This window comes from Diaphorina citri, unplaced genomic scaffold (genome assembly GCF_000475195.1).
Source record: "Diaphorina citri unplaced genomic scaffold, Diaci psyllid genome assembly version 1.1 scaffold789, whole genome shotgun sequence".
Classification (NCBI taxonomy): Eukaryota; Metazoa; Arthropoda; class Insecta; order Hemiptera; family Psyllidae; genus Diaphorina; species Diaphorina citri.
The window spans coordinates 44,577-57,540 of record NW_007378222.1 but is presented as its reverse complement, the minus strand read 5'-3'; the positions used below and the strand labels follow the sequence as shown (position 1 = coordinate 57,540).

Genomic DNA, 12,964 nt, shown 5'->3' with positions numbered 1-12,964 from the left:
CTTACTATCTATTACTTCCATGGATATTATAGGTAGATAGTTTGCTGATTCAGATCAAGTTTTTTTTCCTGTTCTGATGTGATATTTGATGAATGATTACACTTGAAAATTTGGATAAAATAAATACGAGTACCGTATGTATTACGCAACACTACTCTTTACCATCCCGTTTGGTCACCTTATTTCTTCCTTCTCTTTTATAGGATTCTTACCGAATAAGACTGGGTTTTATATTTTGTATCATATCATTTTACTGACTTGTAGTTTGTAGTATCGTTAAATAAATTGGAACTGATACCTTCTGGAGGAACTGGAATATTCCGATCCATCAGTGGGCTGTAAGGTAAGAATACTGATACCTTCTGGAGTACAGGTATAAGGGACGGACTATTGTATTCGCTTCGGTGTCTGTCAGTCGGTCGGTCTGTCTGTCTGTCTGTCCCCATAGAAGGACTAATCCAAACCTGGTCTACCTTTATATCAAATTAAAGGTATTTTTACCAGGAACACGAAAATGGTGGTGCAAATTTTGTCCAGAAAACCACAAAGCCAAAAAACCAAAAAAAAACTGGTTTTGGGGGGGATTTTTTTCACATTTTCTCACACAAATGAGCTCTGATCTCGAAATTTGTCGCGACGACCTATGAACTCAATGCGATTTTTTTTTTTTTTTTCACATTTTCTCACACAAAATAATGAGCTCTGATCTTGAAATTTGTCGCGACGACCTATGAACTCAAAGCGAGAAAGTTTCAGGTAACACTTCAGTCGATCATTTAAGACCGGTTTTAGCGTTATCTATGTTAAGCTACGCCGAGCAAGGCCAATAAATGGATGGGTGACTTAAAGTTAATTGACTAATTGTGGGATTTTTTTTTTCTCATTTTCTCACACAAATGAGCTCTGATCTTGAAATTTGTCGCGACGACCTATGAACTCAAAGCGAGAAAGTTTTAGATAACACTTCAGTCGATCATTTAAGACCGGTTTTAGCGTCACCTATGTTAAGCTACGCCGAGCAAGGCCAATAAATGGATGGGTGACTTGAACCTTATATTGGAAATAAAGGGAGAACGGGCTCTAGTCTTGATTTTAAATCATTACATGAAAGTAAAATTGAAAAATCAAATCAAGAATAATAATAAACTGAATAGGTATTAAACAAATTAGGTAGGTACATAGGTACTGATCGAATAAACTACGGGCTAAATAATTCCCAGAGGGACGGGCCCAGCTTGTTTTTCAATAGGTTTGAAAGAGGGAACAGTAACTGCTAAGGTTAAAACCTATAAGTCGTCCCGAAATCGAAGAGAGAAGGAAGACAGGATAGGAGAAAGCCAGCCGTTCCGAGAACGAACATAATACTTTCAGGATAAAATTTGCCCCAGGCTGGAATCGAACCCACGGCCTAGCGCTTACAAGGCAGACGAGCTAGCAGCCAAGCTAACCTGGCTGGCATTTCTTTCTTCAAATCCTATAAAACTGGACAAATGATATTTTTGATTATGTTGTTGTTTTCAAATGCTCGGAGTTGACGGTTAGGTCATTTTCCCTCGTGCATCCCAATACTTTGCTACCAAGTTGTTGTTTGAAAGGCCAGGACATATTTTTGATTATGTAAAATGTGGGTACCTACATCTATTAATAGACGAAAAAAGAAATGGTGCTCTACCTATAGAAATAGAATCCAACAAGTGCTTCAATTTTTTTTTATGTATTTAAATGAACATTTATTTGTTTTTATTTATTTATTTTTAATTTCAAAAGTGGAAATCAGAGTTATCAGAAAAAAAAGCAAAAAGCAGGTAGGTAGGGGATTATCAGCTGAGACCTTCTAAGGGTTAGAAAATAACCTGCTATTCAGTGTGAGTTTGAAACCCCTGCTTTAGAGATTCGAAAGAACATATAAGCACGTTTCAAGTAAGGAGGTATACACTATACAATAAAAATCGGCTTCGAACATTGCACAAAAAATACATAAAGTTTGAATGAGTGAAAATCCAAACTCAACATAATACATGGAGTTCTTCCTGTTTGCGTTTCACTAAATTGTCCTGGATGTGTGTTTCTCATTTCATTTCCTCTCCTAGCGTATCTCTTTGAGAGAACGTTCATTCTGACGCGAGTATAATATATACACTATACAATAAAAATCGGCTTCGAACATTGCACAAAAAATACATAAAGTTTGAATGAGTGAAAATCCAAACTCAACATAATAAATGGAGTTCTTCCTGTTTGCGTTTCTCTAAATTGTCAAAACATACATTAAAAACATTACATTAGGCTTTAGGAATGTCTTTGAAAAACTTAAAGGATTTGGAAAAGCCTTTTTTTGTCTTCAAGTCTGTACCTATGTCTATTGTCCCTAAATCCTAAAATGTCTATTTTTATAATAATTCTTTTCTATTTAGTATTATTGTTTTAAAAATTCAAAGTTACATCAACATGCTGACTGAACATACAATTCAGCAATTTCATCAATAATTGTCATCTAAATTGTCAAAACATACATTAAAAACATTACATTAGGCTTTAGGAATGTCTTTGAAAAACTTAAAGGATTTGGAAAAGCCTTTTTTTTTGTCTTCAAGTCTGTACCTATGTCTATTGTCCCTAAATCCTAAAATGACTATTTTTATAATAATTCTTTTCTATTTAGTATTATTGTTTTAAAATTTCAAAGTTACATCAACATGCTGACTGAACATACAATTCAGCAATTTCATCAATAATTGTCATTGGGCGTTGGGCTCTAAGTGACAGGAGTCCCCTTGTACACTTGCCAATGAAACCTAGTTAGTAATAATAATTATTCTTCTCTTGTACCTATTGATTATATCTTTGCTTAGTTACTTTCGTCGTTTCAATTACTTGGAATTATTATTATTATTATTTTCATGTTCTTTGTATGACAGGGTTTCATTTTGAAATACCTTCTTCACTTTACTGCCAACAAAATACATGATGATTACATTCTAGCTACCTGTAATGGTACACAACCTAGCCAGGATCTTGCACTAGGTAGATGAGACATTATCTCCCAGGAGTCATTGTCCACATCATAACATTCTATGCTATCATGATATCCATCCCATCCTTCCTCTCCACCCAGGACGTAGATTTTACCATCGATCACTGCAATACCTGCAATATAATAGTACATTAGATAGTACAAATGGGGATAGGTTTTTATTATTATTATTTTTTTTTTCAATTACTGCGAGCACTAAAGTAAAATAAGGGTGTTGATAAATCGTCAGAAATAAGAGACTTGGTTAGTTCGTGATAAAATGAGACAGTGAAGAAGATAGAACTGTTCAAGTATTAACGTACCAGGTCTGTAGCGTTTCTCCTTCATAGGAGATTTATATTCCCAAGTGTTCTCAGCTATATGATAACACTCCACTCGGTTGGTATTCTCTGTAGACGCATGCCATCCTCCTGAAATTCAATTCAATTTTATTTTATTGTGATTGTTACAACATTATACACAATTTACAGTTTTACATTTAAGTTTTCTACTGAAATTCAATTCAATTTTATTTTATTGTGATTGTTACAACATTATACACAATTTACAGTTTTACATTTAAGTTTTCTATATATATAAATGATATAGGTATATGTACGAGTATAAAGAAAGAAATCACAAAAAAGAAAAAACAGACAGTATCACAGTAGGAAATAGGTATCACACTATCACAACCATCCGGATCCAAAATGACTTTGAAAGCAAACACCAGAGAAATAATAGTACACAAGTAAATTATACTCAACATGATCGCAACTATTCTCGGGGTTTCTTGTATGTTTTGAACAAAGCTTGAGATCAATGTAATTTCTCAATTTGTTTTATTAGCCTTAAGATACCATTTGTTATTTACATTCGTTTGTTTTTAACTCTTTTTTTTTTTTGCTCATAGGTACATGTTGTAATATACATATACATAGTACTAAAAATATTTAATCAGTGGGCTGTAAGGTAAGAATACTGATACCTTCTGGAGGAACTGGAATATTCCGATCCATCAGTGGGCTGTAAGGTAAGTATACTTATACCTTCTGGAGGAACTGGAATATTCCGATCCATCAGTGGGCTGTAAGGTAAGAATACTGATACCTTCTGGAGGAACTGGAATATTCCGATCCATCAGTGGGCTATTAAACAAATTAGGTAGGTACATAGGTACTGATCGAATAAACTACGGGCTAAATAATTCCCGGAGGGACGGGCCCAGCTTGTTTTTCAATAGGTTTGAAAGAGGGAACAGTAACTGCTAAGGTTAAAACCTATAAGTCGTCCCGAAATCGAAGAGAGAAGGAAGACAGGATAGGAGAAAGCCAGCCGTTCCGAGAACGAACATAATACTTTCAGGATAAAATTTGCCCCAGGCTGGAATCGAACCCACGGCCTAGCGCTTACAAGGCAGACGAGCTAGCAGCCAAGCTAACCTGGCTGGCATTTCTTTCTTCAAATCCTATAAAACTGGACAAAATAAATGATATTTTTGATTATGTTGTTGTTTTCAAATGCTCGGAGTTGACGGTTAGGTCATTTTCCCTCGTGCATCCCAATACTTTGCTACCAAGTTGTTGTTTGAAAGGCCAGGACATATTTTTGATTATGTAAAATGTGGGTACCTACATCTATTAAAAGACGAAAAAAGAAATGGTGCTCTACCTATAGAAATAGAATCCAACAAGTGCTTCAATTTTTTTTTATGTATTTAAATGAACATTTATTTGTTTTTATTTATTTATTTTTAATTTCAAAAGTGGAAATCAGAGTTATCAGAAAAAAAAGCAAAAAGCAGGTAGGTAGGGGATTATCAGCTGAGACCTTCTAAGGGTTAGAAAATAACCTGCTATTCAGTGTGAGTTTGAAACCCCTGCTTTAGAGATTCGAAAGAACATATAAGCACGTTTCAAGTAAGGAGGTATACACTATGTCCTTCGCCGACAGTAAAAGCAACATATTTCAATTTCAATTTTTCAATTTTTTGATAAACCTTTATTTTTATTGTTTATAATTTTTGTTTACAATACAATATAAGTAGGTACATAATATAATCTATTCTCTTCGTTATTATATTCTCTTCGTTATTTTTGCCCTCTGCCAACCGTCTCTTGAGTTTGATCTTAGAATGATTTTTAACTCTTTCTTCTTTTATTTCAGAGGGTAAGCTTTGAAAAATTTTAATGCCAGAAAATGTTTATTTTCCCCCTTTGGTTGTGTTTTTCTTTGGTAGAATGGGGGTTTTCCTTCGCAGATTGTATGTTTGTTCTGCATAGTTAAACACTTCGCTTTTATTTTTAAACTAGCTGAATGCCGTCGCTTCGCTCCGGAATCCCGCTAGTTCATTCCGAGGCATGGCCAAACTTGTAGAAAAGGCATGGCCGAACTTAAAGAAAATAATAAAAAATACGGTCGCGCTGCCCGCTCCCTATTAGCTGCATAGTTATCAAACTAAAAACATAAACGAAACTCAAAATGTTGGTCGAGAGCGGAACATTTCCCTCCCGCAGTCTCTGCACTCTGTGTATTTATAATGGAGATTTTAGCGATCAAAAATTGATATCTCAGGATCGATTTAGATTTTCGCAAAATCCTTTCTTATTGCACACTAGACCATAAAAGGAATATTCCTACCAAATTTCAGCTTTCTAGGTGTTGTGGTTCAGGAGATAGAGCGATCAGTGTGTGAATTGATCTTGATTTTATAATATAAAAGATACATAAGAGCATATGTTTCTTTTAAACAGGCCTTCTATATATAATATTTTTGATTCTTTATAGAGCATTTTGGTGGAGTAAAGTCTTTCTTTTTTGAGTATGATCTTAATGTCAGAAATATGTCACAAATAGTACAGGAGGCTCTTAGTAATGCTGTGATATCCACAAGAATTGTGAAGAAGCTCTCAGCTTTACCACAAATAATTCATGATTTAGATTAGATTTTTTAGATTTAGATTAGTCCCAATGGATAGAACTGTATTCATTTAACCCCTTCTGTCTCCCTGGAACCGGATGAGGATAAAGTGAGTGTTTGTTATTCCATACAATATAAACATGTACAATGTACATAGGTATATATCCAATATTCTAAATCTGTCTTGTGCTTTTAGTATAATGCGAACCCGACGGGAACTGGATGTGTGTTTCTCATTTCATTTCCTCTCCTAGCGTATCTCTTTGAGAGAACGTTCATTCTATTGTGCTTTTGTGTGTTTATGTTTCAGAATATGGATGTGGTGAAAGCTACAGAACGACTATTGAAACTGTCGGTAAGTATTCTACATACATATTCATCTGGTACCTATTCCTTGTTATTAGTTTAAGATTATAAATTTTAAGTATACAAGGTGTAAGTATTCATTCTACATATTCATCTGGTACCTATTCCTTGTTATTAGTTTAAGATTATAAATTTTAAGTATACAAGGTAGACTATTGAAACTGTCGGTAAGTATTCTACATACATATTCATCTGGTACCTATTCCTTGTTATTAGTTTAAGATTATAAATTTTAAGTCTACAAGGTAAAAAAAAGCAAGTTCCTATCCAAAAATGTTGTCCTTCAAAAGTGTTGAGATCAGAAAATTAAGGCCAAGTCTGCATTCCCAGTTTTTCGTGTCTGCTGAAAATGCTGAATCTCAATTCCTTCAACCTTCTCTCAATTTCAACTTGGCTATGTTTTTCCTACTCAAATAAATAAATAATTGAACGTGAAACCCCTAAGGAAAAACAGGAAAAGCTTTGCTGGCCTCAAAGTGTGTTCCCCGTCTTAAATCCGCCTGCGGGCGGAGCCCAGAGCAACTTTTGCCCAATTTTAGATTTTTCCCTTTACTTACTCATCAAGACCTACCATCCTGCCAAATTTCAAGTTTCTACGACATCGGGAAGTGCCTCAACATTTTGATGAGTGAATAGTGAGTCAGTCAGTCTTAAAATAAGCGATTTTCTAGGCCCCTTTTCTACCCCTTCCTTTAAAGCTAGAACTTCGGAATTTTGCACACATAATAAGCAAGTATAGCTTATATGGTCCAAATTTCGTAACAATATGTGGAAAATTAACGGAGTTATGATAGGGGTAAAAATGGCTCGAAATGTTTCGTGTAATATACACACTGGCGTGCTGAGGCCGGAACTTGGCCTGGCGCACTGCCGTGCGCCTAGATCAGGGGTTTACAACTAGCGGCCCGCAGACCAAATTCGTGGCCCGCGAAGCTTTTTGGATCTCTACAAACATACCTAAATGTAAAAATTGGCTGTATGGTCGAGGCTTAGTGCCAAACCAATGCCAAAAAAAATGTAAAAATTGAAGAAGAAGAAGAAGAAGAAGAAGAAGAAGAAAAAAAAAAAATCTGGTGTGAACATCACACGACTTTCTATTACATTTACGAAATACGAGTTTGAAAAAAAAAATGAAAATTTTTCCAAGTCCCGAGCCTGAGCCGCCCACGGCGGCCAATTTTTGGTCGAAAATTTCCTATCTTAAAATACTCCCCATGTAATTAGGGATCATTAAAAAGTGTCCAAAAATTGAACTTTTTTTGAAAATTTCAACCGCCTACGGCGGCCAATTTTCGACCAAAAATTTTCTATCTTAAAATACTCCCCGTGTGATAAAAAAAATTGATTTTTTTTTTCGAAGCAACATTGACTTTGGTTGATATCTGGATGGGTGACTATCATCGCTTTACGACAAACCGTTCTTGAGATATTTTGTTCACAACCTTTTCAACATTTTCCACGAAATGAGGGTTAAGTAACAATTACTTTGGTTAATATTTGGATGGGTGATTATCCGATTTTTACCAAATTGTTACAGTCGCGTCCTTGGACCATACCGGGAGAATATCTGGATGGGTGATTATCCGATTTTTACCAAATTGTTACAGTCGCGTCCTTGGACCATACCGGGATAGCATACATGATATCTGGATGGGTGACTATCCGATTTTTACCAAATTGTTACAGTCGCGTCCTTGGACCATACCGGGATAGCATACCGTACTTTGGTAATATCTGGATGGGTGATTATCCGATTTTTACCAAATTGTTACAGTCGCGTCCTTGGACCATACCGGGATAGCATACATGATATCTGGATGGGTGACTATCCGATTTTTACCAAATTGTTACAGTCGCGTCCTTGGACCATACCGGGATAGCATACCGTACTTTGGTTAATATCTGGATGGGATGATCCGATTTTTACCAAATTGTTACAGTCGCGTCCTTGGACCATACCGGGATAGCATACCAAATTTCATTTCTCTACGACAAATCGTTCTTGAGATATTTTGTTCACAACTTTCTACTTTTTCCCATTTAAACCTGTAGTACGTTACGTACAGACCATGGGCTAAAAATCACTTTTTTGACATCATCCCAAAACGGATATTTCCATTTCCCGATTTTGAAAATTTGGACCGATTGCAATACTTTCATTACTAGTATAGCTCCGCTATACTGTAGTAATAGAAAGTAAAAAGGTGTGTTACTTAGGCAAAAATCTTCGAATTTTAATGATTTTCCTTATTTAGGAGAGTACTTTTTGAAAAATTTCGACTGCGGCGCTCAAAATTTGATCGGTCTACATTTCTGAAAAGTTGGGGGGGGGTCCTACAATGTTCAACTGTGTACATATTATGTGGCCCGCGAAGTACTTCCCAATGTAGCATGTGGCCCGCATACACAAGGAAGTTGGAAACCCCTGGCCTAGATTAATATCTGCGGAGGTATTTAGTTTTAAGTTTCGGAGAATAAATCATGAAATTTTCGGTGCGCTGGTTAGCGCAGTTGACTTCGGACCTAGAGGTTAGTAGTTCGAGTTCAATTCATCGTTCATTTCAAAGTAGCACAGCTACTGGCATACAACGTCAATTTTTGTACAGCTACCGTTTTGCAATGGGTCACTGAAGCACTATCGTACGAGGTTGGTATCTGGACGGGTGAGACCTTTATTACATGCTGTGAAGATAATCATTGAACTCCTAACGATGAGTTTCTCATTTCAGATTCCGAATCACTTGATCTGGCTGATTTTCTTCTACCTATTTTTCCACTCTCTGCTGAATCTTACTGGTGAAGTGCTGCACTTTGCAGACCGGAACTTCTATGCAGACTGGTGGAATGCTGACAATACTGATACCTTCTGGAGGAACTGGAATATGCCCATCCATCAGTGGGCTGTAAGGTAAGAATACTGATACCTTCTGGAGGAACTGGAATATGCCCATCCATCAGTGGGCTGTAAGGTAAAAATACTGATACCTTCTGGAGGAACTGGAATATTCCGATCCATCAGTGGGCTGTAAGGTAAAAATACTGATACCTTCTGGAGGAACTGGAATATTCCGATCCATCAGTGGGCTGTAAGGTAAGATTACTGATACCTTCTGGAGGAACTGGAATATTCCGATCCATCAGTGGGCTGTAAGGTAAAAATACTGATACCTTCTGGAGGAACTGGAATATTCCGATCCATCAGTGGGCTGTAAGGTAAAAATAGAGGTCTTGCCTTGTGTATCCGGTTGATTTACATCTGTCAGATCACAAAGTTTCCTTATAGATAAGTCCTCTATGTTTATGGAGGCTGTCCTAAGTATTGGTCTGGTAGAAAAACTGTCAACAGGCATTGAAAAGGACGGCTTTAAGGAGTTTAAATTCATACGCCCGATTGTAAATTACAATCTACATGGTGGTGCCCAAGTCTTCCAGTCGAGTTCTTATCGTACCGAAATTGAAGAAAGGAGGCCAGGATTCCTATCCTGGATTTCTTTCTCCTGAAAGCCAGCCGTTCCGAGAACGAACTTTATTGTTTAGGATAATGTTCTCCCCAGGCGGGAATCAAATCCGCGACCTAGCACTTACTCGGCTGGCGTGCTACCTCCCACGTTAACTAGAGCTGTTTTTAGTCCGTCCTTCCTTTATTATTACAACAGTAATAAAAAGGTATAGGGGCGGACTATTGTATTCGCTTCGGTGTCGGTTCCAATGAAACCTAGTTAGTAATAATAATTATTCTTCTCTTGTACCTATTGATTATATCTTTGCTTAGTTACTTTCGTCGTTTCAATTAATTATTTTTTTTTCTATTCCAATATGTAGTAGTTACTATTTTGATTTTTTCTATATTCTTCAAGTCTTGTAATTTTTGGTGTCTTTGGAAATAAATGTTCTCCAAAGGCATGAAGTTACTCGTAAGTCGTAAGAGGTATGATTCTAGAGATAAATTAAATTTAGTAAAACGAGAGTCATTTAAAAGCGCATGTATTGTATGTTAATAAATTTTCCAAGTCTAGATTATATATAAGTAATGCCTAATGATAAAAAAAAAAAAAAATATCAAACAAGAGTCCAGAGTAAAGTTGGTTTCCTAGTGCCGGGTCAAGACTTGTCCACGAATTGACTCTTATGTATCTGAAAACAGAAATCAACACAATGTTTTAATTCCAACATGACAACATTGCCTACATGTTAACACCTTGTCTGTTCTTTGTATGACAGGGTTTCATTTTGAAATACCTTCTTCACTTTACTGCCAACAAAATACATGATGATTACATTCTAGCTACCTGTAATGGTACACAACCTAGCCAGGATCTTGCACTAGGTAGATGAGACATTATCTCCCAGGAGTCATTGTCCACATCATAACATTCTATGCTATCATGATATCCATCCCATCCTTCCTCTCCACCCAGGACGTAGATTTTACCATCGATCACTGCAATACCTGCAATATAATAGTACATTAGATAGTACAAATGGGGATAGGTTTTTTTTTTTTTTTCAATTACTGCGAGCACTAAAGTAAAATAAGGGTGTTGATAAATCGTCAGAAATAAGAGACTTGGTTAGTTCGTGATAAAATGAGACAGTGAAGAAGATAGAACTGTTCAAGTATTAACGTACCAGGTCTGTAGCGTTTCTCCTTCATAGGAGATTTATATTCCCAAGTGTTCTCAGCTATATGATAACACTCCACTCGGTTGGTATTCTCTGTAGACGCATGCCATCCTCCTGAAATTCAATTCAATTTTATTTTATTGTGATTGTTACAACATTATACACAATTTACAGTTTTACATTTAAGTTTTCTATATATATAAATGATATAGGTATATGTACGAGTATAAAGAAAGAAATCACAAAAAAGAAAAAACAGACAGTATCACAGTAGGAAATATAGGTATCACACTATCACAACCATCCGGATCCAAAATGACTTTGAAAGCAAACACCAGAGAAATAATAGTACACAAGTAAATTATACTCAACATGATCGCAACTATTCTCGGGGTTTCTTGTATGTTTTGAACAAAGCTTGAGATCAATGTAATTTCTCAATTTGTTTTATTAGCCTCAAGATACCATTTGTTATTTACATTCGTTTGTTTTTAACTTTTTTTTTTGCTCATAGGTACATGTTGTAATATACATATACATAGTACTAAAAATATTTGCCTATAATTTGAAGCATTGCATCATCTCCACTTCCCCCTACAAGCCACTCTTTGGAAGCTATATTTTACCTAATAGAAGCCATATGTTACCTAATACATAGATACAGGAATCCAGAGCACAGATAGCAGCTCCACTGCGTGGTATTAACATGGGTGCCAGATCCTGCCATTGATTTACCTTGGGATTATACCTTTGTACCTGTTCTATACCATCACCATCTTCCAAAATTGCGCCCCCTACAAAACCAAACAATAAGAATGTTGGGATTTCATTAGGTTGATAATTTATCAAAGTATGTGCTATGGAGTTATGGAGGATCCTAAAATACACTGTACGCATTCCCATGTAAATGAGCAAGCATGTATTTTAATATTTTTAATAGATTGTAACTTGTTTCTGGCTGGGGACCTTAAACAGGGAGTAGACCAACTTAGTCTGGCTGGGGGACTTTACACAGTAAAGATACCAGCCTGAAATTCCCCGAAAGCAATCACCCTAAGGCTGATCTTAACTCCAAACACAAAAAGCCCACTCCGAGGCTTAGGTGTAGGGGCAAACAGCCCTAAAGGATGGGTTAAGCTTCTACGAATCTAGTAAGAATACACTGATGGCGTAACAGCCGAAATGGATCCATCTGTAATTTAATAAAAAATATATGTAAAACATAAAGCCAAGTGTTTTTACTCACCCAAAATCATTTTTAGTTTTTGAATTGTTTTACCAAGTGTGTGTACCAACAAATAAGTTAATACAAACTTATTCCTTTGATGTTATAACTTAAAAAAAAAAAAAAAAAAAAAAACAAAAATTAGATTAAAATTGAAAATCTAAGGCCGCGAGTGGTCTTTACTATGAGATACTGACCTGTTACATACAGCATGCCTTCATGTGCTACTACAGCAGGCGAAGTGACTGCTAACTTCATAGGTTCAATATAACTCCATTCATTCTTCGTAGGATCATATCTCTCCACAGAGTCCAATCTACAGGAGCCATCCCACCCTCCCACTGCATATACAAAGCCATCTAACATCGCTATACCTGAAACGTCAAAATCAAATTTTAATGAACCAAGAGAATGTAAAATCTTGTGCTTGAAAAAAAGAACAAAGTAGACAATATTAGGAATACGAGTAATTTATTCTTAGCATCTTCACAAATGCAAGTTGTTGCTTTAGTCTAATAAGAACTGCGACTAGATAGGAGTGAGGGAGATGAAGACTAGATAGGAGTGAGGGAGATGAAGAAAGAAGGATATGTAAGAAAGGAGAGGGAGAGGGGTCGGAACTCAGATCAAGTTGGTAGGTAAATAATAAATTGAAATACATAATAATGAATTGAAATAATACCTAATAGTCTAATAGATAGAGGAGGTCCACCTTGCAATAATTAGAATGAACGATTTTTTTTTTTTTTTTTTTCTAAGGATTGTTAGGGTTGGGGGGGGAAGGGTAAATCTAAAATTGGGACCTCGGGAGTTTGGG

The 12,964-nt window shown here is 36.1% G+C and overlaps 3 protein-coding genes across 4 annotated transcripts in view; 1 reads left to right on the top strand and 2 right to left on the bottom strand.

Moving 5' to 3' along the window:
* Nucleotides 1-2,940: 2,940 nt before the first annotated feature.
* Nucleotides 2,941-3,485, bottom strand: LOC103512084 (kelch-like ECH-associated protein 1). Its single transcript, XM_008476838.3, has 2 exons — nt 3,337-3,485; nt 2,941-3,147 (listed from the first exon to the last, which is right to left on the bottom strand). The coding sequence occupies exons 1-2, from the start codon at nt 3,359-3,361 to the stop codon at nt 2,972-2,974; spliced, it is 201 nt and encodes a 66-aa protein (XP_008475060.1). The 5' UTR covers nt 3,362-3,485; the 3' UTR covers nt 2,941-2,971.
* A 2,750-nt stretch (nt 3,486-6,235) lies between these two features.
* On the top strand, nt 6,236-9,905 carry LOC103512085 (diacylglycerol O-acyltransferase 1-like). Of its 2 annotated transcripts, XR_003392297.1 has the most exons (3): nt 6,236-6,288; nt 9,029-9,451; nt 9,513-9,905. XR_003392297.1 is itself a non-coding variant. In XM_008476839.2 (2 exons), the coding sequence occupies exons 1-2, from the start codon at nt 6,247-6,249 to the stop codon at nt 9,209-9,211; spliced, it is 225 nt and encodes a 74-aa protein (XP_008475061.1). In that variant the 5' UTR covers nt 6,242-6,246; the 3' UTR covers nt 9,212-9,477. The 2 variants fall into 2 exon arrangements, 1 of the variants encoding a protein (XP_008475061.1); XM_008476839.2 differs by lacking the exon at nt 9,513-9,905 and having other exon boundaries at nt 6,242-6,288; nt 9,029-9,477.
* A 231-nt stretch (nt 9,906-10,136) lies between these two features.
* Nucleotides 10,137-12,964, bottom strand: part of LOC103512091 (kelch-like protein diablo) — a gene marked incomplete at its 5' end in the record, with an annotated part of 18,139 nt that continues 15,311 nt past the window's right edge. Inside the window, 5 exons of the mRNA XM_026825661.1 lie at nt 10,137-10,433; nt 10,589-10,749; nt 10,929-11,036; nt 11,570-11,716; nt 12,345-12,613. Of these exons, the coding sequence (XP_026681462.1) occupies nt 10,401-10,433; nt 10,589-10,749; nt 10,929-11,036; nt 11,570-11,716; nt 12,345-12,613 (718 nt within the window). The remainder of the gene's footprint in view (nt 10,434-10,588; nt 10,750-10,928; nt 11,037-11,569; nt 11,717-12,344; nt 12,614-12,964) is intronic.

Coding starts and splice junctions, on each gene's coding strand:
- LOC103512084 (XM_008476838.3), bottom strand. CDS start 3,361: ATGAAGGAGAAACGCTACAGACCTG. Junction 3,148..3,336: donor GGAGAAACGCTACAGACCTG/GTACGTTAATAC, acceptor ATTATATTGCAG/GTATTGCAGTGATCGATGGT.
- LOC103512085 (XM_008476839.2), top strand. CDS start 6,247: ATGGATGTGGTGAAAGCTACAGAACGACTATTGAAACTGTCG. Junction 6,289..9,028: donor AACGACTATTGAAACTGTCG/GTAAGTATTCTA, acceptor TTCTCATTTCAG/ATTCCGAATCACTTGATCTG.